The sequence below is a fragment of the Amborella trichopoda genome, chromosome 2 (assembly GCF_054954075.1).
Source record: "Amborella trichopoda isolate Santa Cruz 75 chromosome 2, AtrichopodaSantaCruz75HAP2 v2.0, whole genome shotgun sequence".
Classification (NCBI taxonomy): domain Eukaryota; kingdom Viridiplantae; phylum Streptophyta; class Magnoliopsida; order Amborellales; family Amborellaceae; genus Amborella; species Amborella trichopoda.
In genome coordinates, this window is record NC_142337.1 from 52,576,079 (window position 1) to 52,600,174 (window position 24,096).

General features: G+C 33.1%; 1 protein-coding gene across 1 annotated transcript; it reads left to right on the forward strand.

Annotated features, from left to right (window-relative positions):
• The first annotated feature begins 14,861 nt into the window (after positions 1-14,861).
• On the forward strand, positions 14,862-19,885 carry LOC18431527 (uncharacterized). Its single transcript, XM_006841649.4, has 7 exons — positions 14,862-15,459; positions 16,464-16,604; positions 16,723-16,836; positions 16,960-17,133; positions 19,188-19,303; positions 19,434-19,512; positions 19,603-19,885. The coding sequence occupies exons 1-7, from the start codon at positions 14,932-14,934 to the stop codon at positions 19,606-19,608; spliced, it is 1,158 nt and encodes a 385-aa protein (XP_006841712.2). The 5' UTR covers positions 14,862-14,931; the 3' UTR covers positions 19,609-19,885.
• The last annotated feature ends 4,211 nt before the right edge of the window (positions 19,886-24,096 follow it).

Below are 24,096 nucleotides of genomic sequence, written 5' to 3' on the forward strand. Positions count from 1 at the left end.
TTTTATCTAATTTAAGATGTCCGACTCTATCCCATTACAAATGGTATAAAGATGTATTCTTTTCCTGTTTATTAATAAGGGAAGATAGCCAACTTAAACACTGGAAAAAAAAATTCATAGCCGGATTATCTTATTTATTTGCAGAAAAGGTAAAAGAACGTCTTAAAAATAAAAATAATGGTATAATAAATTATTATAAATATACGTTAGGCGAATTATCTGCTGAAATATGTGCTGAAGGATTAGCATTATGCACTGATATGAAACTAAAGAAACAACTTGATAAACAAAAAATGACTGGGCGAAAAGAATTAGGGGATTTTTGTGAACACTTTGATTATCATATAGAAAAAGACAAAATTCATAAATCTCATAAAAAAATACATAGATCTAACCAAAAAGAAAAATATCATTCTAAAAAATATAGACATAGAGAGAAAAGAGATAAATTTATCAAACGATTTGCTCCCAAATATTCTACCTTTAAGAAAAAGGGCAAAAGAAAATTGCCTGTCTGTGATTATTGTGATAAAATTGGCCATTATAAAAGCCAATGTAAAGTCAAAAAGAAAATTGAAACTCTTATACTAGATGAATCCTTAAGGAATAATCTATTTGATCTAGTACAAATATATAATTCATCTACCAGTTCTGATACGGATTCTCAATCCAGTAGCGATATGTCATTATTAGGAAATATACAAAATGAAAATCTTATTTGGTCAGATACATCAAATGAATCTGATAATGATCTATGCAAACAATGCTCTGGCAAGACTCTAACTTGTTCTTGCAAAATTGCAACCCATAATCTTCATACCCTAACAAAAGTAGATAATTTTATTCTAGATCTGATAGAAAAAATATCTGATCCCGATGACAAAAGGCAGGTTATCACACAATTTATTAATTTAACCAAAGAAAAGTTTAAGCCAGTTAAATTGATTAAACCTCCAGATAGACAAACACACACACACACACACACACACACACACACACACACATACACACACACACACACACATATATATATATATATATATATATATATATATATATATATATATATATATATATATATATATATATGGGCAATGATATTATGTAACCATTGTATAGTAATATGCTGCAACAACGTTAAAAAACTATCTTATGGCCATTTGTTTGATCCAAATTTTGAAATATACATTTTTTTCATTCTAATGGATAATCACAAAAAAAGAAAAAATTGATAACACGACCTAAAAAGCATTTTTTTAGCCCAATTAACATAGGTCGTTCATTTTGGTGAGATTCTTAGATCTAGGCCTTAGAAGGATTTTTTCATTTCCAATTTTTTTTAATGCCTTTATTATCATTAGATGAACAATGTTAAAAAAAAAAAAAAACATTTTTGAGATTATAAAGGCTAAGATTTTGAAATTCACAAAATGAATGGTCCAGATTCGTTTTTGGAGATGACTCATTTTGACCATATCTAGGATTCAAATTGAACTTTTTTTTTTTTTTGGATTGATTATTAAGATGAAGAGAGTGTGTGCAAAATTTGGGGTCATACAAATACCACAAACTTGGTTTTCTGGAAGTGTCGTTGCATTATACTATTATAGAATCATTGCATTGGATTATTGCTCATATATATATATAAATATATATATATATATATATATATATATATATATATATATATATATATATATATAGCAATGATTTCATGCAACCGTTGTATAGTAATATGATGCAACAACCTTTAAAAACAATCTTGTGTCCATTTTTTTTATCCAAATTTTGAAATACAGGCTCTTTTCATTCTAATGAACAATTACAAAAAAGAAAAAATTTAAAACACAACCTAGAAAGTATTATTTTAGCCCAATTAACATAGGCCGTTCATTTTGGTAAGATGCTGAGATCTAGGGCTTAGAATGATTTTTTCATTTCCGATTTTTTTGGATGGTTTTATTATCATTAGATGAACAATAATAAAAAATAAAAAATTGATTTTACATTCATAAAGGCTAAGATCTTAAAATTCACAAATGAATTGTTTAGATTCGTTTTTTGAGGGGACTCATTTTGACCATATCTAGGGTTCAAATTGAACTTTGTTTTTTTTTAGGGGGGGAATTGATTATTGAGATGAAGAGAGTATGTGTGCAAAATTTGAGGTCATATAAATACCACAAACATGGTTTTCTAGAAGTGTCGTTGCATTATACTATGATACAACCATTGCATTGGATCATTGCAATATATATATATATATATATATATATATATATATATATATATATATATATATATAGAGAGAGAGAGAGAGAGAGAGAGAGAGAGAGAGAGAGCAATGATATCATGCAATCGTTGTATAGTAATATGATGAAACAAGGTTAAAAGACCATCTTATGGCCATTTGTTTGATCCAAATTTTGAAATATACACTCTTTTCATTCTAATGACCAATTACAAAAAAAGAAAAAATTGAAAACACAATCTAAAAAGTATTTTTCTAATCCAATTAACATAGGTCGTTCATTTGGTGAGATGCTTAGATCTGCACAGGTTATTATTACATATATATTGTTATGAATATTGACAAAGATCAAAGTCATGCCCATATTAATAAAGTTGTGAGTTACGGTGGGATGGATTCTTGGGATATTACTCCTATTTTAGATGAGGATGAGTGTACAATTGAAGATTTGGCAGCAGCTTCTCATTGTGTCAGTGGTGATTGGTGATACTAGAATAATAAAAAATTCTATGGCAAAAGTTGCAATCGAATTGAATGAAAATGTTTGAATTGTTAATGAATTTGTAAATTACTCTCTCTCTCCCCTAATTAAGTAGTATTTGTTTGCTATATAATCAAGTGGCACACATGCTCCCCATGTTTGAAAAGTATTGGAGAAGTTGTATAGTTAACACTTATCAAGAAGATCTGAGGGATTTTGTTGGAATTTAATCAATATTTTTGTAATTTGGTCTCTATGTTTGTCCTTTGGTCTATATTTTTGTACTTTGGTCCACATTTTTTGTTTTTTTGTAAAGAGTGGTGCCCGAAGCAACATTTTTTTGTATATGTGGCCCTTTTCTCCAATAATTGTAATTTTGGACTACATAGTAATACAATCCCCTTTAACACCCCAACAGTTGAAAATTCAGATTTGTTTTTGGTGTATTCCATCGTTAACTATTCTTGCATGTGTGTGTTTCTTACTAGTGTGTGTGTTTTCTTTTCTGCTGATATTGTATCAGCAAAATCAACAACAACTTTATGATAAATTGTGCTTGAAATCATACTAGGAAAAGATTGATCAACCTGAGTCTGATTCATATAAATTATGGCTAGTGGATCAACATCAATATTGACCTATTTGAATCGGCTTTGATATATTTTAAGTGTCAAAATTGGTCATATGCTGCTGATCATGCAGAAGTGTTTAACAGAGTGTGTTTGTTTACTTTTTGTTTTCGCACATGTGCTTGTGTATGCTTCATATTCTTATGAGCCATTTTAAAGAAATGTAATGAGCAAGCATCAATGGTCTTTTGGTTGCTGGTTTTATTGTTTTTTTCAAAGCAATTTTATTTGTTGGTTTTCTTTTAAATATGAAATCTTCTTCTAATAACTTCCAAAGATGCCCTTGCGAGAGTGAGAGTGAGAGAGAGACAAAGATTATGTTAATGAGTAGTGCTTGACTAGTCTTCTGGTTGTTAATGAGTAGTCTGGTTATTAATTGAAAGATGCCCATGTGAGATGAGAGAGAGAGAGAGAGAGAGAGAGAGAGAGAGAGAGAGAGAGAGAGAGAGAGAGAGAGAGAGAGAGAGAGAGAGAGAGAGAGAGAGAGAGAGAGATTTTGCTACTAGTCTTCTGGTTTTAATGAGTAGTGCTCTGGTTATTAATTGAAAGATGCCCCTGTGAGAGTGAGTGTGTGTGAGAGAGAGAGCGAGAGATTTTGTTAATGAGTAATGCTTGAGTAGTGCTTGACTAATCTTCTGGTTGTTAATGAGTAGTGTTCTAGTGCAGAAAAAATGTGCCTTGTAGACCCAAACCAATTGTGATACCAACATTTCAAGGGGAGCCTGGAAAAATGCTTTGCTTTCCTTGTAAAATTTTGGCGAAGATATCAACCAATTAGCCATGTCATTTATTTGGCATTTTCTCTCTTGAAAAGACCTTTTCCATATATGAAATGTTAATAATTTTCAGGAATATAATTGTAACTATGTAGTTGCATGGTGCTCAGACTGGCCGTCCACCGTCTATAGTCATCAATGGATGGTGGAGGTAAGCAGCTGTTCTGTTGATAAGCAAGGATGAACTTATAGTGGGACGGCGGCTCTCTTGCAGTTTGTTGATGAGCATGGGCAGTGGATGTCCATACTGAGTGCTCTTCACTTTACTCACTACGGCTTTAGTGCTTATTTATCCAAATAATTTGTTCTATGAAGTTATGTAGTGGAAATGGAAGCACAAATGAATTAGTCATCTAAGGCTATTAGTGACATCTTTCCGTGGTATAATGGGGATGTGATTATTTTCCTTGCTATCATGTTGTAGGAGTCAAATTGTAGTGTTCTGCTGGCTTAGTTGATGCACCAAAAGACCATATGTGATTAGCTTTTTTAATGCCTTCACTTCCCCTCACTTCAACCTTTGAGGTTTACAAAGCAACATTTCACTCCTTTCCAGGTCCTCTATGATATGGGTGTTGTTTCAATAAAAGAGCCTTTCCAGTGAATTATTAATCAGGGGATAATACTTGGAGGAGTAAGCATTGAGTTGTCTGTTTGTGCCCACTTTTGTTAAATCACCACTTATTGCTTCTGATGGTTCAAGTGACAGGTTGAATATACTGCAGATAGAGACCATAAAGGAAGATTAATATCTGTTGACAATATTAAGGATAAGGTTAAGTACCACCATGAAAGACTACCAGAGGAGAATGTATGCCAAACTATCTGTGGAAATTATATTTTTGCAATAGGTGCTGAAAATCCGGTGACTCTTATCTGCTTAAAGAGGACTTCAACATCCGTTAAGAGGGCATATAAGACGAGTAAAAGCAGGGGAAATGTAATCAATCCAGATGACATTGTTACTGAATATGGAGCGGACTCTCTTAAACGTTTATGGGTTCTTTGATGTAGCCTATATGAAATGTTTATCACAAGACACTTCATGATAAACTTGTGTAAGACAAGTGTAAGTAATTGATAGAGGAAATAATTTAAGCAGCATAATGTGGCTTTATTGATTTCATGTTCTCAAATGTAATCAATTCATTACATGAATAATATAAAGGGAAAATTACTAATACCCCTAAAGACATTCTACCCCACCTTAACATTTTATTTACTCTTCTTTAAAAAATCAACTTTTCTTATTAAAACCCCCAACCTAAAAAAAGATAAGTTAAAGACAATTTTACCCCGTTTTGATCTTTACCCGTTAACCGATTTACTTTGTTTTCCTCACGACTGGGTTTTACCCATTCCTCTATCTTCCTGACGCTGACGGCTTCTTCCTCAAGGCTCACGGCCTCTTCCTCAGGGCTCACAAACTCTTTCTCATGCTCACAATTTATCTTTCACCACCATGGTCTCTTCCCTACGTTTCTCGATTTTCCTCGGGCTTCTTCCTCACCTCTTCTTCCTACAGGATTTCCCTCTCCATTAGCTTCCTCACGGTTTTCTCTCTCCAAGAATTTCTTTCTCTCTCCATTGGCTTCCTCACACTAATCGAATCTTGCTATAGAGAGAATAAATAACATATAGAGGAAATTCCAACCCAATATAGAAGTATTCTAGATAGAGAGAAGAGGAGAGGAGAGAGAGTGTGTCTATGTGTTTGAGAGAGATAGAGGGAGATTTTGCATAATATAGAGGTATTCTAGGGAGAGAGAAAGAGAAAGAGAGAGAGAAATGGGGATTTCGTACAATAGAGGTACTCTAGAGAGAGAGAAAGATAGAGATTTTACACAATAGAGGTATTCTAGAGAGAGAGATTTCACAAAGCATATATGTTTTCTAGACAGAAAAAGAAGGTTGTTTGATGAAAGAAAACCAGTATTTATAGCAAACAAAGAATGAAGGAACAAACCAAGAACTTGGAGCATTTTTGGGGGATCCGGCATTTTTTGAACGCACTCCAAACATCACAGTCCAGCATTTATGAAACATGCTCCAGCAAAACTAAAACTCACTCCGGTATTTTCTGAAAGCACTCCAGAGATTAGGTCACCGTAAAAAATTAGTCCGGCACATGTAAAAAGTACTCCGGCAAAATTAAAAATCACTCCGGTGTTTCTTGAATCCGCTCCTGATATTGATTCACTGTTAATATGTAATAATCTTGAAATTTCAAAATAAAATAAAATAATATAATAATAATATTAATGGTGTTAACAGAAATAAATACAAAAAAATAAATAAATAAAATAATAAGTATATATTAGTAATGATAATAATAATAATAATAATAATTTTATACCGTTAAGATATTGTTGCTTTTATATTAACAATAAATAAACGATATTATTGTTAATATACTTGAGGGTTCAATTCTACTTGGGTGGACCTTAGGTCCACCACTTAAAGTTTTATAAGAACACCCCTTTAAGCAACCCCTTGCATCTGAGGTGTATCGTTTTTATTACCCTGTCTCTCTCTTTTTCTCTCTCTCCGTTTTTGGGTCAAGGGGCTTCTCTTTTTCTCTCATTAACAGCTCATCAACCCTTCCTCAAGAAGCATTCTCTGCTTCAACAATAAAGGAGATTCTTTCGCTTATCTCCTCTACCCAACCACAACTCTATGTACTGGACCTTCTCCATTTATAACCTCTCTCTCTAACCATGGTCTATGAACGATACACACGAGACTACGATAACACATATGATAAGCCTACGTCCAAAACGGATGCTCCCTCAATTTCGGAATTAAAGTAAGTGACATCATCTTCCTGAAATATAGTCTGTTTTTAATAAATAGTGATATTTGCGTTCAGGATCTTTATTTTATAAGTTTTTTATGTAAGTGACCTCATATTGTCTCAAAAAAATAATCCATTCTTTTTAAAAATAAAATGAAATAATTATTTCTGCTTATTATCATGAATTTTAGGCGCGATAAATTTTATGTGCACGCGACCTCATTATTTTGAAACATAACCTTTTGAATAAAAATTGTGATATTTTATCTATGTTAAAAATTTTAGATATTGTAATAAATGTGATATTTCTGGTTTTAAAAAAATTGTGATATTTCTTTCTACTGTTTTTTAATATTTAGACATTGTAAATTTCATGTACAAATGATTGCCTTATTATTTAAAAATTGATATTTTTGCAATTGATTTCCGCATTGTTGTGAAATGTTTATTTGTGAATTGATATCCCATAAATTGTGATGATTTTGTATTCTTGAATTTCTGTAAGAGTTTTTCTATACATATGAAATTGGCAATTATGCTAGAATGTCTTTACGAACTGCTACCTTTCTAAATTTGAGCCCAAAATATTTGATTAGTTATTTTTGAAATATTATTGAAAGTGACTGTTATTAATGGTTTCAGTGAAATTCATATTAATGATTTCAGTGGTATGTTGAGTACATGATATTGCTGCTTTCGAATGTTTAAAGAGATTTAGATATACTTTAAGTACGCAAGTGGACTTATCCGGTTCGACGGTGAGGTATAAGTGGACCTATCCGGGATGCCGGTAGGAATTAAGTGGATTCATCCGGTACGCCGGTGAGGTATAAGTGGACCTGCAGGGATTAAGTGGACCTACCTGGGACGTCGATAGGGATTAAGTGGACCCATCAGGATGCTGATGGGGTATATAGGTGACCTACTTGGGACGCTAGTAGGGTATTTTGTGAAATCTTTTGAATTATGCATTGATGTTAAAATGTGATATGCATTTCAATTATTCGGATTATACTTAATTATGTATTTTTTGAAAGTGAAATTGTTAATGCATTCCTGTTAATAGATCTCCTTTTTGAAAATATTGATACCTTTCAATCATGATTATTTTTAGGATTATGATGATCACTTACTGAGTAGCCAAACTCATCAAACTATGGTAAACATTTTTTCAGGATAACTGCGGATTCATTTTGAGTGCTAGTCAAGATCAACCTTGGAAGATATTGTTGTTGTGCTAACTTTCTTTTGTTACTTTGTAAGATCTCGCCACTATAAATTTGTCCTATCAAGAGATGTATATATATTTTGACTGCACATCTCAAGAATATCTGTATTGTAAATTCTTGGGGTGTGACATAATAGGCAGTCCGGAATATAAAAAACATGCACCGGCAAAACTAAAAAGCACTCCGGCGTTTTCTGAATGCACTCCAGAGAATCTTCACTGTTAAATAAGCACTCTGACATCTGTAAAATGCACTCTGACAACATTAGAAAGCACTCCGGCATTGCTGAAAGCACTCCGGATTCACTGTAAAAAAACAATCTGGCATCTGTAAAAAGCATTCCGCCAAAACTAAAAGGCACTCTGGCTTTTCTTGAATTCACTTTGGAGATTGATTCACTGTTAATAACCAGTCCGGAATCTAAAAAATGCACACCGGCAAAACTAAGAAGCACTCTGGCGATATGTTTCCTGGATACACAGGCACTTTAGTCCGACGTTTTAGATATTCGATCCGGCATATTGTTTTCTCATAAGCACTTCGGCAAATAATAACCGCGGTCTGGTGTTAATAGAAATTGGGATCCGTCTGTAGGATTTGATCCGCACGTTCAAGGTACGGAAAGGGATATTTTTGGCAAAAAAACAAAAAAACCTTTTCAATTGGGGGGCTCAAGGTACGAAAAGGGGTATTTTTGGTAAAAATAAATAAACCTTTTTCAATGGGCGGGGTTTAGTAAGGAAAGTTGGTTTTTTTTAAAAAAAAGAGTAAAGAAAGATTAGGGTGGGGGTAGAAAGTCTAAAAAGCTTATTTTGAGGGTTTTTGAGTAATTTTCCCTAATATAAATCAGTTGCCATCAAAGTTGCAAAGAAATGAAGTAAAAAAATACATGTATGGGCTGAGAAAAGAAGTAACTAGCTCATGATCTAGTAAAAGAGAAGGCAATACTCTATACAAAAAATGGTACCCATAGGAAAATGGTGCTTGAGGCAACACTCTTTTCAAAAAAAAAAAAAAATGGTGCTTGAGGCAACACTCTTTACAAAAAAAAAATGGTGTTAATGAGAGCACACTGTACAACCAACAAAGTAAAAAAAACAAAAAATGTGGAGCGAAGTACAAAACTATTGATTAACTTCCACCAAAATCCCTCAGTTCTTGATAAGCTGATTTTCATGAGAGCAACAGTAGTTTCAACATTTTTGGTTTTACTTATTGAAGGGCATTCTTCCCGTTGTCTCGTAATATGTGATTGATCTTTCTGAAATCTCTATACAAATTCAAAGCTCGTTGCAAAGCACAACTGTTTTATCATTCTTTATTTACCAGCGTGGGACCTTCCATGATAAGCTTCCTTGCTATTCCCTACCACCAAGAAAGAAAATTGCAAGTCAAATTCCTACAAAAGAATTACTATTGAGGTTTCATTTTTTTTTCCCTTCAAAGTTTAGATTCGGAATGTTTTCAAAGATTTGGACAAACGGTCGGAGTTAAAAAGACTATAAACCAAGCAGAAAAATGGTACTAATATATGATCCAAAGAAATTCAAAAATGAAATACCTATGGTTTCAAAGGACATCAAACTCAAATCAACACTACCACTCAAACTCATAATTCCTACTAGCAGCAGCACATTAGATCCAATATCCCCTAACATAAGAAAAAATATATCATTTACTAGAAATTGCATAACACATTTGAACTATAATGGAAACTGATGGAGAGAAAGTGCCCTTGGTGGTCATGTTGGATGAAAGTTTGTGTTTGAGTTCAAAATTTAAAATTTTCATTTCAAATATGAAAATGAATAGCAATTGGCATATATATCAGCCATTAGCCTACTTTGTAGGAATTAAATGAATTATTGTGGATCACCATCTACCTAGCAATTACAATGCATAAAATTTGTCAAGGAACGTGGTAAGTGAACATGTTTACTTATTACCCTTTATAAAAGGGATTTATGTGCAATAGTGATGCAGAATCACTTGTACCAAAATATGGAAAAAATAAAAGAAAAAGGAAAACAATGATGTCAATTTTCATGCTACCTTTACCCAACATGTCCAAAACCATAAGTACTGAATCTCTCTCTCTATAGAATTTTTATCTAATAAAAGAAACTATAAATCATGGAAACTCAAAAAATGAAGAAAGAATTTGAAATAGACACATCTAGTTTTAAATTATTATACTGATTTTCTTTAAAAAATTCAATATTTTTTAAAATCAGGAAGCTCAAAAAAATTCACATCCAAAAAATACAATACTTGATTTAACTTAGATTTCATATCCTTGCAATTTTTAGTGTCACTATGATTCGTAGAATCTTCTACATATACAGGTATTTGGATATCAGGCTTCAGCTTGAATTGATATTGAGATGGTGAGGGGGTTTGAATTGATTTTGATTGGTACATTTTCGAAGATTCTTTGCAGGTTCATCCAACAATATTCATAGTCGTTCGTAGAAATCAATGACTTCATGTTGTTCTCTGCATCCATGAGAGAGAAATAGGTGGATGCAGCGAGAGAGAGTGTAGTAGGAGAGAGCCTCATGGTTAAAGAGAGCCTTGGATTGTCATGGAGGGAGATCGGTGGCGAGAGTTTAGGGATTTGGATGTAGGGACAATAGAATTTGAATTTGAATTTGAATTTAAAATGACAGATATTCAAGTACCAATTTCATCAGCTATATTTAGTTTCATCTAGTGGATAGGATTGTGCCAACAAACCAATGCATTATATATATATATATATATATATATATATATATATGATCTAAACTTCACAACCTTTCAAATTACAAAGGTTAAAGATAGGGAGAGTTGTGAGAAGTGGGTTTACTAATTTTGTAGTCTATTTTTTAAAAAAAAATTATTTTTTGTGATATCTTCATTATTACGTAAAGCAATTTTATAAATATTACTACAAGACAATAGGGTACCTTTGTCATCTCCCTAAAAAGTAAAATTAGAAATTTGTACTAAAAGACAATAACATTCTACAAATAAAATTCGAGCACACTAACTTCCAAAATGCAATTGTACTTTTGTAAAAATTCAAATCTACCCTTGCAACCCTCTAACTTTAACCTTTGTATTTTGAGCAGATGTTAACTCTAGACAAGCCTATATATAAGCCCGATCCAATGATCGCGATTGTATTTTGTATTTGAATTTTTTTTAAGGGGTATTTTGATCAACTTATATTTTAAAATTTAAAGTGATTTGGATTAGTAAAAAAAGAATGAAAATTCAAATACGAAATGAGGTTGTGACCATTAGATCGGCCCAGATTCTATATGAACTGTTGGCTACCACTGTAGCCATTAACCCGTGGGCTAACACCAGCATCTCTCTCTCTCTCATGTGATTTAGATTTATAGAAAAAAATTAAAATTCAAATACAAAATAAAGTCGTAACTGTCAGATCGGCCCAGATTGAATCTAGGTTGTTGGGCTCATATGTAATTGTAGTATAGTGGGCCTACCCCATTATTTCCCATATATAGGGAAAAGTTTATATAGAGCCGAGGCTCTAGACAATCAAATTAGAGCCTACCTTTAAATAGTGTAGAGAAATATGGTTTCAATAAGGGAAATATTTGTGATAGCCTTAAAATATATTTTCATCTTTATTTATAAAGTTTAAAGCTTCAAAAACATTGTAGATCAACAGATCTACGAAAACATGAAAATTGACGTTCCAAAAATGTGTTACAAAATACACTATATATATAACTACATATATATATAAGTAACTCATATGAACATATGAGCCCAACGACCTAGATTTAATCTGGACCGATTTGACGGTCACGACCTCATTTCGTATTTTAATTTTAACTTTTTTTTAATACAAATCAAAATAACTTGAAATTTTAGGACTCTATTATTCTCATCAAGTCGCACCTAAAAAAAATATTAAAAAAATAATTCGCAAAAACTAATTTGACCAAAATACCTCCAAAACTTTTCAGGGATATTTTGGTCAACTTATTTTTTATAAATTTATTTTTTGTATATATATATATATATATATATATATATATATATATATATATATATATATATATATATATATATATATATATATATATATATATATATATATATATATATATATATATATATATATATATATATATATATATATATATATATATATATATATATATATAAGCATCTACAAAACTCATATAGGTGACGTTCTATTATACTTCAATTACACCTCATCACCGTCTAAAGTTCATCACACGGTTACAGTTATCTGGTAGTATTTGAGTTTTTATAATTATTTTACTAATCAGATTAACCTAAAATTTGGGCATGGGTACATGACCAAGTTGCACCAAAATAAAATATTAAAATAATAATAGACATAAAATAAAATGATAAAATTACCGTTGAAACGTTATAGGGGTATTTTGCGTAATGTTTGTCATTCAAATTATTTTTTTTATATTTTATTCATGTGCATTTCACTAAGATGCACATACCTACAAAATTTCAGATTATTATGACTTGTAAAAAAAATATTAAAATTCAAATACTATTAGATATATGTGATCGTGTGATAAACTTTGAACGGTGATAAAACCGTAGGTGAAATATTGTAAAAATTCACCTATAGGCATTTTGTAGTGTATATATATATATATATATATATATATATACTCTAAACAATCATTTGAGCCCACCTTCAAATAGTGTCGAGAAATGTAGTTTCAATATTGAAAATCTTTGACTAGCCTTAAAATATATTGTTATGTTTAAATATAAAATTTTAGCACAAAAAATAGTGTAGATCGGCAGATCTATGAAAACTTGAATAACTTAAAATTAACCGTCCAAAAATGCATAACAAGATGCACTATTTCCAAAACTTGAAATCCATTTTTTTCTCAAGTCCATGCATCTTGATGTCGAGATGATCAATTTAAGTATACTTGGGCATCAAAACAACATTTTCTTGTAAAAGTTTTGAAGTAGGCTCTAATTTGATTGTTTAGAGCTTAGGCTCTATATAAACTTATCCCATATATATATATATATATATATATATATATATATATATATATATATATATATATATATATATATATATGAAAAATTCTTTCCAACACCTATAGGCGAAAATGAACGGTGATTTTACCTACCCTCATCACCATCCAAATTTCATCGCGCGATCAAGATTGTCTGGTAGTGTTTTATTTTTCATTTTTTTTTTACAAATCGGAATGACCTGAAATTTGGAGGGTATGTACATTGAGGTGCATCTAATAAAATTATAAAAACATTATCCGTGAAAAAAATTGACCAAAATACCCCAAAACTTTTTAGGGGTATTTTGGTCAATATTTTTAGGTAAAATATTTTTTTTATATTTTTCAAAGATTTCACTATTTTTTATGAATACACTCTCCAAATTTCAGGTCATTCCGATTTGTAGAAAACAAATGAAAAATGAAATACTACCAGACAATTATGACCGCGCGATGAATTTTGGACGGTGATGGGGTAGGCAAAATCACTGTTCATTTTCACCTATAGGCGTTACGTAGTGTTTTCCTATATATATATATATATATATATATATATATATATATATATATATATATATATATATATATATATATATATATATATATATATATGGGTGCAGTTTGTATAGAACCTAAGCTCTAAATCAAATTAGAGCCTACCTGCAAATAGTATCAAGAAATGTTGTTTCAATACCGGAGATCTTTGTGATAGCCTTAAAATATGTTTTTATCTTTAATTATAAAATTTAAAGCTTCAAAATAGTGTAGATCAAGCAAATCTATGAAACTTGAAAATCTTGAAAAATTATGTTAAAAAAATTTACAAGATGCGCTATTTCCAAAACATAAAATTCAATTTTTTTTCTCATGTCCGTACATATTGATGTTGAGATCATCAATTTGAGGATATTTGGGCATCCAAACAACCACTTCTAGTAAAAATTTTGAGGCGGGCTCTGATTTGATTGTTTAGTATATGGCCTCAATTTTTGGGAACCAAATAAGAATTACTAGATTATTATTTTAAAAAGGATATTTTAAATTATGAGTTTTGTGACACTTAGATTTAGCCTTCAAAAATTGGATGACCTCTATTCAATATTGAGGCATCAGTTTTTTTTTTTCCAAAAAGAAATCTACAGTAATCATTTTGTGGGTTGTAGAGACTACATCCCCAAAATTTAAGGATTTAAGACCTATCCTAGCAAGTGTTTTGTCCAGGGAGTGAATATACAGTATACCTTGATGGGGTAGAAAATGTTTTACTTGAAGCCCTATCAAAACATTTTCTCATTGTTTTATTTTCTTAAATGAAATTAAAGGGCATTTTTTGGGGCAGATATTACTCAGGACCCAGTTATTCACCAGTTTGTGCAAGTGGTCCTTATTGAATACATCAAAAAGGGGCGTGTGTGTGAGAGAGAAAGAGAGGCCAATTCGATATAAAATTGTACTCAAATAATTTGTGTGCCTCAGTTTCATTACTTATAATCCACAAGATTATAATGTGAGCCTCATTTATATTACGCAATATTTTTCTGGTTGTTGTACCCAATTCCACGATCATCACACAAAGCCCTGGGATAGGACCCCACAATCTCGGGAATTCGCTTTCCCAATAAACCATACCGCCCATCTATCCTCCCATTCTTTGTACCCAAATTCAACGATTGTTTATCCATAAGCGTAGGGTATCATCCCCTCTTTCCCCCCGTTCTCTTCAATGGCTTCAGTCAATGGCCTTGTACCCCAAACCTTTGCCCCTATCAGAAAAACCATGAAGCAATCAAAGCCGAAACCCATTTTTCTTCACTCTTTCAAAGGCTTTCTGGATCCCAATTTTCAAAGTTTCAGAACTCAAAACCCCAAATTTTGCAGAGCTCCGAGCTCTAATTTTTATGCGGGAAGGAGGAATTGGGCTTTGGGTTCGGTTTCTGATGAGCTTGATGTGATTCCGGTTCAGAGTAACAACTCCGTAGACCAGCAAGATGGTGTTATGGTGAGGATTAACAGGGAAGCGGATGAGGAGCAAAGCTTGAACCGGGTTGGGGGGTTTAGTAATGAAGGAAGGTTGTCGTTTGAGGGTGGAGTTATGGATGTTCGGGGTTTTTCTGCTTCTTTTTCGTCTTCTCTCGAGATTGAGGAAGATGGAGATAAGTTGGTGGATCGAGCTATTAATGCAACAATTGTTCTTGCTGCTGGTTCCTTTGCTATCACCAAGCTGCTCACCATTGACCACGATTATTGGCATGTAAGGCTCCTCTCTCTCTCTCTCTTCGATTTTTAAGAAAGGTTTTGTTGGATGTGATTAATTGTTGTCATTTGGTAAAGGTTTTGTTGGATGCGATTAATTGTTGTCATTTGGTATGTTGTGCATAGGATTTCTTCTGCTGGTCATTTTCAAAATTGCTATTCAATTTGATGCCCTGTTACCTGATTACCCCGTCCTCTCTCTGGTGAAGTTATTTTTCACTTGAAACAGATTTCGGTTAGCGTTTTAACCATTTGATTGTGGTTTGAGCTAATACGAATATTGGACTCCTTGTTCCAATTGTACATTAACATCGATTTTAACTAGGTATAATGCACGATTCTTTTTAATTTTTCTAGTTTAATGTTACATAGATTGGGTTCATGAAAGTAACTCTGATTAATCATAGTTTCCAAGAAAATTCGTAATATTTTGATGTTTCAAAAATTGTTCTCTGGGCTTGAATATTGTGGATTGTTTGTAGGGACCAATAACTACCTTTAGAGTTTGCTACTCTATGATCTTTTTTTATTGTTTTAAATCATACTATTGGTAAGGTGTCAATATATTTTGAGTTCTAGGCAATCATGGGATGTTTCTCTACAACTCGCTGTAGGCCATGAAGACAACTTTGTCAATTGATGTTAATAATTATTCTCTGTAATTTTCTGCAACGAAAATGTCCTCTGCAAGTATGGGTATTCTTTTCTCTCATGTTCTTTTTGTTTTTTTATGTCTTGTATACTTCTGGCTCTCCGTAAGCTGTGACGTAGATATAGTGGCATATCTCAATGTGCTTTAGTCTAAATTTTGACGTGCTCTAGTCCCGATATTGGATGCATGATTTTGTTGCATGGAGTTGAGTATTGTGGAATTTTATTTATTTTTGGTTGGGTGGGTGGGGGGTAAGATACTGATGTTCATTCAAATCCAACTGATGTTTATGTAAATGCCTGTAAAACTGCATGCTTATAAGACTGGTCCTTTCCTGTGTCATATTTCAGGGATGGACACTTTTTGAGATTCTCAGATACGCTCCCCAACATAACTGGATTGCTTATGAAGAAGCTCTTAAGACCAACCCTGTTCTTGCCAAGATGGTGATCAGTGGGGTGGTTTACTCTCTTGGAGATTGGATTGCACAGGTGCTCTCTCTCTCTCTCTCTCTCTCTCTCTCTCTCTGTCTTTCTTTATATTTATATATAAGTACACATGAAACTCACCTATTGCTTACCAATGCGCTTGTACTGTACTGACTAGCAGTGCTGTGAAGGAAAACCTCTTTTCGAATTTGATCGTGCTCGTATGTTCAGATCCGGCCTTGTCGGCTTTACATTGCACGGATCTCTCTCACATTACTACTACCAATTCTGTGAGGTGATTATCGAATAAACTGATTTGAGTGATGCCTTTGTTTTATCCATGTCGTATGTTAGGCTATGAATTTCGATTATCATACGCCTTAGGTAGCTGAAACAATATGTATGTTTTTTTCTACAGGCCCTTTTTCCATTTCAGGATTGGTGGGTAGTTCCAGCAAAAGTGCTGTTCGACCAAACTGCATGGGCAGCAGTTTGGAACAGTGTCTATTATGTTGTTGTAGGCTTGCTGCGATTTGAGTCACCAGCTAATATTTTTGGGGAACTAAAGGCCACGTTTTGGCCCATGCTCACTGTAAGTAAACTTTTTGGCACCTTAAAATGGTTGTCTGCAGTAGTTTTGGTGGAATTGATTTGTCAAATGCATTCTAGAGACTCTTAATTTGAGCCACCTTCTCCTTCTTGCTTAGGATTTCTTCTTTGTTTTCGATGAGAAACAATAACATCTCTTGAGACTCAGCTGAGTCTCACCAAATGAACTGGCCTTGGGATAATTTCATGTCTCAGGCTGAGTCAGTGGTTTTTAACCACTTTCCAGAATTTGTCGGATGTCTTTTGACAACCATGGGGAGTATTTCAAATTCATACAGTAGTAGTTTTCTTGTAATTATCTTTCTTGATTTGGTGATTTTTCATTTCCTTGATAAAGTTTGGTCTTCATTGTGTATGTGATCTTCGTTATGTATGAATTGAGCCATTTTCTCCTTCTTGCTTAGGATTTCTTCTTTGTTTTCGATGAGAAACAATAACATCTCTTGAGACTCAACTCTGTCTCACCAAATGAACTAGCCTTGGGATTATTTCGTGTCTCAGGCTGAGTCAGTGGTTTTTGACCACTTTCCAGAATTTGTCGGATATCTATTGAGGACCACGGGGAGTATTTCAAATTCATACAGTAGTAGCTTTCTTGTGATCATCTTTCTTGAAACTCTTTTGGTGATTTTTCTTTGCCTTAATAAAGTTTGGTCTTCATTGGTATGTGGTCTTCGTTATGTATGAATTGAGCCACCTTCTCCTTCTTGCTTAGGATTTCTTCTTTGTTTTCAATCAGAAACAATAATATTTCTTGAGACTCAGCTGAGTCTCACCAAATGAACTGGCCTTGGGAGAATCAGTGGTTTTTTACCACTTTCCAGAATTTGTTGGATATCTATTGAGAACCATGGGGAGTATTTCAAATTCATGCAGTAGTAGTTTCTTGTATTTATCTTTCTTGAAAATCTTTTGGTGATTTTTCATTGCCTTGATAAAGTTTGGTCTTCATTATGTACGTCGCCTTTGTTATGTATGAATTGAGCCACCTTCTCCTTCTTGCTTAGGATTTCTTCTTTGTTTTCGACTAGAAACAATAACATCTCTTGAGACTCAGCTGAGTCTCACCAAATTAACTAGCCTTGGGATTGTTTCATGTCTCAAGCTGAGTCGGTGCTTTTTGACCACTTTCCAGAATTTGTCAGATATCTATTGAGAACCATGGGGAGTATTTCAAATTCATACAGTAGTAGTTTTCTTGCAATTATGCTTCTTGAAAATCTTTTGGTGATTTTTCATTGCCTTGCATAAAATTTGGTCTTCATTTTGTATGTGGTCTTCGTTATGTATTAATTGATAATATGTATTAATTGATCGTAATTGTTTGGAGCCCTAGTTTTTGTTAAGTTTATTTTATGAAATAAGGAGATTTCTTGCAGTAGGCTTGTTATTGATGTCAATCTTTCACTGTTGAGAACATATTCATTACCTTCTAAACTGGGCAAGTGTGTCTCTACCTTTGTGTAAAGAAGAAAGCACATTAATATATGACATAACAATTGGATTCAAAATATGCGAGGAAACATAGTTCGACTCTAATGGAAAAGTATATATGCATAATGTAACAAGTGTTCATATTATTAATTACTCAACAAGGAACGAAATGCTGGAAAGTTCTGTAGTTTTTAATGCATAATCACTATGGACAAGATTCTCTAGAAGTCTTTTTTGTTTATCTTTTATGTTCTGGATTGTCAAAAACTATCCTGAGTTGAGCACCGGAGCTTGCAAACATTATTTCTCAGTTAATTCTTCTCTTTCTTCGTGTAACCAATATTCTTCATGTTATATAAAATTGAGATTTACTATCATTATCAAAGTTCCTTATCCTTATTTCTCTCAAGCATTTAGACAATGAATGTACTGAAAATGAATGTATTTAGTGTTGTTTTTTATGAAAAATCTCACACTTCTGTTTGTATGCGGTCCTCCTTTGAAATTGATTTTGAAGCTTAGAGTTTATAGGGATTCACAATAGAGTCAGTCGTAAACTCCAAGTTCATATTTTTGGCAAAGACTGAAGTTTTTGTTTCACAGGCGGGTTGGAAGCTTTGGCCATTTGCCCACTTGATTACCTATGGCGTGATACCAGTTGAACAAAGGCTTCTCTGGGTGGACTGTGTAGAGCTTATTTGGGTGACCATACTGTCAACGTAACTTCTAAAAGGCCTCTACACCATCGTGACAAAGAATCTTTCATTTCATTTGATAAATAAAAATAAATATCTTGCTGTTTGAGATCTTAATTACAAGGTTTATTCTTATAAGGCTCATTTTTGGCAGATATTCCAATGAGAAATCAGAAGCGAGGCATTCAGAAGCACTATCCGAGCCGAATGCCAAATCTTCATCTGATTCCGTGGTATATTAACTCTCACTAACTGTAAATATGTTTATTTATTTTGCTTGGACTCCAAAATCTGAAAACTACTTATTCATGGTTTGTGATCAGAATTGAGAAGAACGGTTTGGAGGAAATGCTGAGTTACTTTTGAATTGGTCATAACTTTGGAGGTTGTCGCCTTTCATTGTAGGGCAAACCTATGAATACAACCTGAGTAATGGCTGCATTTGCGTGTAATTATTTCTCGTCTTTTGCAAGGAAATCCATTGTATATTATTAAACAGTTTTGTTCTATGAAAAAGTTGTGTCAACAAGCATTTTGTGCAGATGTTCAATATCATATTTAATGTACAATTAATAGCGTAATTGATAAAAGTTTTCATTTGCCTCATTCTCTGTTTTTGTTTTTGTTGTAGTTCAGCCGTATGAATTAAACTTGGGGCATATTGTTGCAATAATCAACAACTAACCCTCAACCTGTTGAATTAAACTTGGGGCATAATGTTTAAAAAAAAATTCAAAAAAATGTATATAAATTCTCAAAAATAGGGAATTTGATTTATAATGCATTTTTAAATATTCTTTACATTACGGTAAAGATTAAAAATTGTTTTGATCATTAATACTCGCTTTTATATTTTCCCGTTTTTTTTAGAAAGTTTTAAAAATAGGCCTTGAAAAATATAAAATGGGTTAAAATCCTTGTTTTTTCCATTAATTTGCAACTTCATTTGAATGTGTTTTGTTTTAATCATTCTTTATATGCTTTTCATATTTTAGTAGATTTTTTTTGTATTTTTTTTCAACACTTTTTTTACTACTCAGGACTTACCCGGTTCGAGCGGTTGAATCAACCGGTTTACCTGTTCGGCCGGTTAAACCGCTTCCAAGCCCATGTCCGATTAACCGTTTCGGTTCGATTTTGCGAACACTGGATTACATACACAAACAAAAAAAGTTAGAAGCCCTGCTAATGATAAATGCAACAGTTAACATGGGGGAGTTATTTCATGCATAGGTTGTATTATAATATAATAAAACAATATTAAAAAAACATGTTAAGGATATTTGTTTGATTTCAATTTTTAAATATATACTCTTTTCTTATAAACAATCACAAAAAATAAAAATATAAAAACACAGTTTAGAAAATATTTTTTTAGTTCAATTAATATAGGCCGTCTATTTTGATGAGACGTTTAGATCTAAGTCTTAAAATAATTTTATTTTCTTTCCAAAAAATTTTTATGACTTTTTTATTATTAGATGAATAATATTAAAAATAAAAAAGTTGATTTTGAGTTTGTAAAGGCCTGAATATTGAAATTCACCAAACGGATGGTCTAGATTCATTGTTAGAGAAAGATACATTTTGAACATACTTAAGGTGCAAGTTGAATTTTCCTTTTTTTTGGAGAATTAATTATTGGGATGATGATTAATTTTTGGGATGAAGAGAGTGTGTATGTAATTTTTGGGTTTGTACAAATATCACAAACATGGATTTTTCAAAGTGTGGTTTCATCGTATTATATACCGATACGGTGACATGAATGGTATATGGAAAGAGAGTCCAATGTTTATTGTAGATATGTTACCGTTTTATTTTTTTCTTTTTTAATTATTAATCGATGGGAATGAAACCCAAGAGGTCATTTGGTGGCACCTTAATGCCTTGACCACCTAGGTCTTTGGTCCAATCCCTTCAGTGATCGCTCTTTTATTCCATTGATCACTCTTTCATGCTTGGATACTGATACATGCCTTTTTAGAGAAGCATTCAATTCACAATTTTGAAAAGAGGTTTACGTGGGGGAAAGTGAAATGGGATGCTGAAGCAATCTCTGCCTTCGCCTCAAATTTTGAAGAGACGTTTAAGGGGGCGTGCGATACGAGTCTTTGTTCTAAGGGTGAATGGGGCCCTCTTTATACCTTCCCTTAATTTGAGGAAGATGCTCTTCATATTCCATGATAGTGTAGAGCAATAGCGCCTAGTGCATACTATAAGAGCATGTTTGATAACTAGAAGTTAAATATTCTCTAAAAATTGGAAGTTCTTCTTTATTGAAAAAAAAAAGTTATTGTAAAAAGTTATGGGTTTATGTTTTTGATAACCTGTTGAAACGTTAAAGAAGTTCTAAATATCTATGTTTGATAACCTGTTGGATGTTTAGGAAGTTTTGGATATTAGTGTCTGATTATTTGTAGAAGTTATAAGTAAGATGTGAAATCTCAAGGTTGAGACCCTAAACAATATTAATTTTTTAAATTCTCTTTTTTTTTGGGATAAAGCATCAATTTAAAGTAAAACACGTTTGATTGAAAGAGAGAGGAGAGAGAGAGAGAGTTTTATTGAGTGAGACTCCATTTTTTTTACAACACTATCAGAGTCCAAGCACTTTGTCTTTGTCTTGCATCTTCTCACAGGGGATAACTATTCTACAGGTTTTTATTGATTGACCTCGTTCCAAACTAGATCCTTCTTCTCCTTCATTTCCCTCAAGGAAAAGATGTAATGACATGGTATTGTCATAGCCACTCAATCCCTTGGATCTCCAAAAGATGTAATGACATGGTATTGTCATAGCTACTCAATGCTTTGTCAAAAGATCTCCAAGACTATTGTTTATGGATCTACTGCTCTTAAAGTTTAGTCAGATTTAAAAGAATGCTTCTATATATAGAGGTGTCAGAATTATGATACCTTGATTGTAGGGATTGGAGATTGATATAAAATATTTAAATTGAAATCCCTTGATTGTAGGGATTGGAGATTGATACAAAATATTTAAATTGAAATCCCTTGATAGTAGGGATTGAAGATTGATACAAAATATTTAAATTGAAATCCCTTGATTGTAGGGATTGGAGATTGATACAAAATATTTAAATTGAAATCCCTTGATTGTAGGGATTGGAAGTCAAATGCAATTATTTCAATTCCAATCAATCTCTTTATTGTAGGGATTGGAAGTCAAATGCAATAATTTCAATTTAATTAAGTGGTTTACCTAGTAATTTATAACATTCCCCCTCAAGTTGGGGCATGAACATTGCGAATGCCAATTTGTGTGCTAAAAAATGAAATTGGTCTTTGCCGAGAGATTTTGTAAAGATGTCGGCATGTTGATGCTTGGTTGGAATATAAGCTATGCAGATGAGTCCTTGTTGAATCTTTTAGTAGACTCGATGACAACTTGCCCAATCAAAGTCACAGTAAGTAGTGAGTTGTAATACACTTGATGCAGAAAGAAGATTGCTTTGACCTGGAGTGCCTTTTCGTATTCGGATTGCTGCATCGAAATGTGATTTCCATGGTTGAGTCATGAGCTGGCTGAGAATTTGGACTGAATATACAATATCAGGTTGAGTGATGGTGAGATATATGAGACGTCCAGCCAATCGGCGATAAGAAGTGGGTTCTTCTAGGCAAGGACCATCTGTAGAATTTAGTTTGAGGTTTTATTCCATTAGAAATGCCTTGGGGCGAGCAATGAGGAGGCCCATATCTTGTAGTATTTTAAGGGTATACTTCCGTTGGGTAAGTAAAATACCATTTATTTATCTAAGGACCTCAATGCCCAAAAAATATCGTAAAAGACCACAAAAACTCTTTGAGAGAATCAATAGCAACTGGATCATTCCCAGTAATCACAATATCATCTACGTACACAAGGAAATAAGTAGAAGATGAACCATTGTGACGGCTAAAGAGGAAATAGTCAGTTTTGGATTGAGTATAATCTGCGGCTGGTAAAGCATCTGAAAACTTGGTGAACCACTGACATGAGGCCTATTTAAGTCCATAAAGGGACTTGTTGAAGAGGCAAACTTTGTGCTCCCCCTAATATGAAAAATCAGGTGGAATCTTCATGTATACCTCTTCGATCGAATCACCATCTAAAAAGGCATTTTGCATATCAAGTTGGTGAAGGGACCAATCTTTGATAGCTACCAGTGCAAGAAGACATCAAACGGTGGCTAGTTTGGCTACTGGGGCAAATGTCTCGTGATAATCAAAGCCTTATCGCTAGTAGTAATCTTTGACAACTAGGCGAGCTTTATAACATTTAATAGTCCTGATGGCCTTATACTCTATTTTATATACCCATTTGCAGCCAATGTGTATTTTCCAAATAGGTAGTTCCACTAGAGACCATGTATTATTTGCTTCACATACTGAAACTTCGTTGCTCATATATTCCCTCCAATGTGGATCAAGTGATGCTTGTTTAGAGGACGAAAGCTCAAGGGAAGAAGAAATGGTAGCAGCAAAAGCATGACATGGCTGTGAGAGTTTGTAATAAGAAAAGTCAGCACTCAATGGATGGCGAGGAGTTTGAACATATTGATGAGAGGATGTTGTCACAAGGGTAGAGTGCACAATAATGGAACAATAATGGAGCAATGATAATCTTCCTAATAGGTTGGTTTTTTATGGATTTGATCAGAACGATGAAGAGCTGGAGGCATCGGTGCATAGACAATGGGTGTAGTAGTGGAGGCATTGGGGTTGACAGCTCTTGTATGGAGTTGGTCAGGGTGAGGGATGGTGTAGAGGGTTGGGTGGAATGGAGGTTCAAGGAGTAAGGTTCTCTATGG

Bases quoted from the DNA above. Each gene is read 5' to 3' on its own strand.
- LOC18431527 (XM_006841649.4), top strand. From the start codon at position 14,932: ATGGCTTCAGTCAATGGCCTTGTACCCCAAACCTTTGCCCCTATCAGA. The intron at 15,460-16,463 runs GTAAGGCTCCTC...GTCATATTTCAG, and splicing joins TTGACCACGATTATTGGCAT to GGATGGACACTTTTTGAGAT. The intron at 16,605-16,722 runs GTGCTCTCTCTC...ACTGACTAGCAG, and splicing joins TTGGAGATTGGATTGCACAG to TGCTGTGAAGGAAAACCTCT.